The 4,864-nt window shown below is 44.4% G+C and overlaps 1 protein-coding gene across 3 annotated transcripts in view; it reads right to left on the reverse strand.

Moving 5' to 3' along the window:
* ABCB9 (ATP binding cassette subfamily B member 9) overlaps positions 1-4,864 on the reverse strand; it is a 37,749-nt gene that overhangs the window by 6,509 nt on the left and 26,376 nt on the right. For 2 of the 3 annotated variants that reach the window (XM_017544356.2, XM_017544354.2), the window contains exon 10: positions 1,831-1,990. The exons of the other annotated variant lie outside the window; for it this stretch is intronic. In XM_017544356.2, the coding sequence (XP_017399845.1) occupies positions 1,831-1,990 (160 nt within the window). The remainder of the gene's footprint in view (positions 1-1,830; positions 1,991-4,864) is intronic. 3 annotated transcript variants of the gene reach the window in all.

A 4,864-nucleotide genomic window follows, 5' to 3' on the forward strand; every position in this document is an offset into this window, starting at 1 on the left:
AAAAAAAAAAAAAAAAAAAATCAATTAATTATTAGAACCACTTAAGTTCAGATTAATGAGTTAATTTTTAAAAAAATTAATATATTTGGTATGCTATTTAAAAATTCTTTTAAATTGACAAGTAAAAATAGTTCATAATTAATGGTGTACAACATGATGCTTTGAAATATGTACACATTGTGGAATAGCAAAATCAAGGCAGTTAACATTATCTCACAAATTTATCACTTTTTCTTTAGTGAGAACACTTAAAATCTACTCTCTTAGCTATTTTCAAGTACACAGTACACTGTTATTAACTATAGCTGACCAGGCACGGTGGCTCACACCTGAAATCCTATCAATTTGGGATGCCAAGGTGGACGGATCACCTGAGGTCAGGAATTCGAGACCAGCCTGACCAACATGGTGAAAACCCGTCTCTACTAATAATACCAAAAAATTAGCTGGGCGTGATGGTGGGCACTTGTAATCCCAGCTACTAGGAGGCTAAGGCAGGAAAATCACTTGAACCTGGGAGGCAGAGGTTGCAGCAAGCTGAGATTGTGCCACTGCACTCCAGCCTGGGTGACAGAGTCTGTCTCAATTTAAACAACAACAACAACAAAAAGCCAAGCACAGTGGCTCATGCCTGTAATCCCAGCACTTTGGGAGGCTGAGGAGGCGGATCACCTGAGGTCAGGAGTTCGAGACTAGCCTGGCCAACATGGTGAAACCCTGTCTCCACTAAGAATACAAAAATTAGCCAGGTGTGGTGGCGCCTGCCATTAATCCCAGCTACTCAGGAGGCTGAGGCAAGAGAATCACTTGCACCCCGGAGGCGGAGGTTGCAGTGAGCTAAGATCATGCCACTGCAATCGTAGCCTGGGCGACAGAGCAAGACACTGTCTCAAAAAAAAAAAAGAAAAAAGAAAAAAATTTTTATCCTTTGATCAACATCTCCTCAATCCCCTATACATTGTATATATTTAATTATTGAAAAGGAGCTATTCATGTGGTTCAAATATCTAAAAATACAGGTTGGGCATGATGGCTCATGCCTGTAATCCCAGCACTTTGGGAGGCTGAGGCAGGATTGCATTTGAGCCCAGCCTAGGCAACATAGCAAGACCCCATCTCTACAACAAAAATACAAAAATGGGGCAGAGGATAGCTTGAGCCCAGGAGGTTGTGGCTGCAATGAGCCATGATCGTGCCACTGCACTCCCACCTGGGTGACAGGCAAGACCCTGCCTCAGAAAAAAAAAAAATCTAAAAATATATAAAAGTATAAATAATGAAAAATTTGTCCTTTCTCCATCTTTAGCTCTGTTCTGCTCCCACCAAAATTTCTTTCATTAGTTGCTTACATGTCCTTGTTGACTTTCTTTATGCAAACATGAGCATGTTATTTTTATCTCCCTGATACTTGAATGGAAAAAAATAGCTCCTTAAATTCTGTACCCGCTCTTTTCACTTAGTATATCTCAGTGACCTTTCCATACTGATATATGGAGAGCTGCTTCCTCCTCTGACTTCACCTCCTCCTCCTCCTTCTACTTCCTCTTTTTCCCAGCAGCATAATATTCCAGTGTATGGGCTTCTATAATAATTTACTTAATAAATACTTTGCTGAGTTGGAGCACAGTGGCTCATTCCTGTAATCCCAGCACTTTGAGGATTGCAGGAGGATTGCTTGAGCCCAGGAGGTTGAGTCTAGCCTGGGTAACATAGCGGGATCCCATCTCTACGAAAAAAGAGCAGGTGGCAGAGGGCAGTGCTTAACTCAGAGGGTCATGCCCCTGAGGGTGACCCTGTGGGCCCGGAGAGTGGCCACCCCCAGCTCCGCACCTGTGCTGTAGCCGTCCTGGAGTTCCATGATGAAGCCATGGGCGTTGGCCTTCTGTGCGGCCTCCACCACCATCTCGAAGGGCACAGTGGGCAGACCGTAGGAGATGTTGTCTGTGATGGAGCGGGCGAACAGCACGGGCTCCTGGCTCACTAGGGAGATCTGAGGAGGAGGGAGCATGGGGCATGAGAGGCCAGGAATGCTTTCACCCAGCTGTCTCCAGTAGCAGCCTTGCTGCCCGGGGCCTGGGACGCCATCAGTCTCAGGCCTGAAACCTGATCAGGGCCCAGCAGCTGCACTGAACTGCCTCTCTTATTCCCCAACGGCAGACTCCTGCCTGTACCCACAAGCCCGCAGCCTCCCCTGATCAGCCAACTGGGGCCTGCTATACTCGCTGCTCTGGGATAAGCCAAGTTCCCTGACCTCTGAGAGGAAGCTCACTGGCTGTCCCTGTCCTGGAAAAAAAGAAAGAGGGATAGAATATAGAATGTTGCTCTGAATAAGTCTGCCCACCTCAGGAAGCAAGAGGCCACAGCAGGGCTCAGGCAACACAGACCACCCTGGTGGTTGTCCCCTCCCAGCTAAGAAAACAATTTAAAGGAGCTGTTGTCTCTAGATTCCACTTTCAGGAATCTGTGCCTACAAAAATAATGGTATGGCCAGGTCTGATGACTCATGCCCGTAATCCCAGCACTTAGGGAGGCAGAGGCAGGAGAATTGCTTTAGGCTAGGAGTTCAAGACCAGCTTGGGCAACGCAGCAACCCTGTATCTACAAAACAAAAAATATATATATAGTATGGAAGATATTATTGCAACACCATAAGTAGCAAAAATTAATTTGTTAGTTAATTAAAATGGAAGTAATCTAGGTGTCCATAAATGGGGATTGGTTAAATAGTGACAGTGCATCCTTAAAACTGAATTGCAATAGATACATATACATGGCATGATTCTATTTTTGTTTAAAAAATTATATACATGTGTCTTCATATATTAATATATTTATATAAAGATAGGAAACTGATTGAAAAGGATATTTACTAAACTGTTAACACTGGCTACCTCCATATGGTAGAATTCAAAAATCCTATAACATGTCTTAGTTATAAGATTCATTACAACTATGAGAATATGATTAGTTTGTAGTATTTTACTATTTTATGTTTATGGAAATTAACATTTTAAATTTAAAGAGAGAGGCCAGGCATGGTGGGTGGTTCACACCTGTAACTCCAGCACTTTGGGAGGCTAAGGCGGGAGGATGGCTTGAGCCCAGGAGTTTGAGATCAGCCTGGGCAACATAGTGAGACCCGTCTCTACAAAATAATTTAAAAATTGGCCAGGCACAGTGATATACACCTATAGTCTCTTAGGAGGCTGATTTGGGAGGATTGCTTGAGCCTGGGAGGTCACGGCTGCAGTGAACCACAATCACACCACCACATTCCAGCCTGAGTGACAGAGCGAGATCCTATCTCAAACAAAAAATACATAAATAGGCCGGGCACTCACGCCTGCATCCCAGCACTTTGGGAGGCTAAGGCGGTGGATCACTTGAGGTCAGGAGTTCGAGACCAGCCTGGCCAACATGGTGGAATCCCGTCTCTACTAAAAATACAAAAAATTAGCCGGGTGTGGTGGTGTGTGCCTATAGTCCCGGCTACTCAAGAGGCTGAGGTGGGAGAATCGCTTGAACCCAGGAGGAAGAGGTTGCAGTGAGCCAAGATCATGCCACAGCACTCCAGCCTGGGTGACAGAGTGAGAGTCCACCTTAAGAAAAAAAAGAAAGAAAGAAAAGGAAAAGAAAAAGAAAAAGTACAAAAATAAATAAATAATTTAAGAGAGGTTATTCACAAAGAAGGAAAATCAAATGGCCAATAAATATATGAAAAGATGTTTAATATCTTCAGTCATCAGGAAAATACAGAAGACTACAATAAGCTACCGCTACACTCTCACCAGTTGGCAGAAATTCAGGACTGACAATGTTAGGGGTCTGAGAGCTGAAGCATGGTACCAACTGCAAAGTGTGAACAGCTCTGCCCAGGGGCCCCTTCTAAAGCTTTGGTGAGCGGCAGGCTGGTGGCCCCACACTTGGCACCACTTCACAAAAATCTACCTCTGGCCATACGCACATGGTGTGGGCAGATTTCACAAGCCATGGCCCCCACCACCATCTAGAACTTGGCTGAGAGTTCTAGAATCTCTGTGCCAACCCTCAGGCTTTCACATAATGTATGTTGATGATGTAAATGGTGCTCCCTTATAGTTTATATTTCTTGGACAGTACACAACCTGAGCAACCATCCAGGGAATCCCTGCTGTTAGGCCCCTCCCTTCTAAGAAAATAATTTAAAGGAGCTGCTGTCTCTAGATTCCAGTTTCAGGAATCTGTGCTTAAAAAATAATAGTATGGCCAGGCCTGATGACTCATGCCTATAATCCCAGCACTTAGCGGGCAGAGGCAGGAGACTTGCTTTAAGCTAGGAGTTCAAGACCAGTTTGGGCAACACAGCAACCCCGTATCTACAAAACAAAACAGGTGTTATGGTTCCTTTCCTGAAAGGATTACCAAAAACTGTCCAGTCATGAATAGCCTATTTTCAGCACTAGAGATGACCTAAATGTGGAACAACTGAAGCCGTCCTTCACTGCTGGTAGAATGTAAACTGTAAAATGTAAATTGTTACAACCACCTGGGAGAGCTGTTGTAGCTTTAACTACTGCCGCTGGGGATATACATCCACCATCAATCACCAAGCCTTCTATTCTTCAGATCGTACCTTAGGAGAACATACCCATGCACGCCAGAAAACATGAACAAAATTGTCCACAACCCACATTAGTATTTTTGGTAACGGTAAAACAAAGCAAAGCAAAACAACAACAACAACAAAAACGTGAAAAACAGGCTGGGTGCGGTGGCTCACACCTGTCATCTCAGCACTATGGGAGGCTGAGGCAGGAGGATCACTTGAGGCCAGGAGTTTGAGATCAGCCTGGGCAACACAGTGAGACCACATGTCTACAAAAAA

This window comes from Cebus imitator, unplaced genomic scaffold, assembly GCF_001604975.1.
Source record: "Cebus imitator isolate Cc_AM_T3 unplaced genomic scaffold, Cebus_imitator-1.0 Scaffold169, whole genome shotgun sequence".
NCBI classification, from domain to species: Eukaryota; Metazoa; Chordata; class Mammalia; order Primates; family Cebidae; genus Cebus; species Cebus imitator.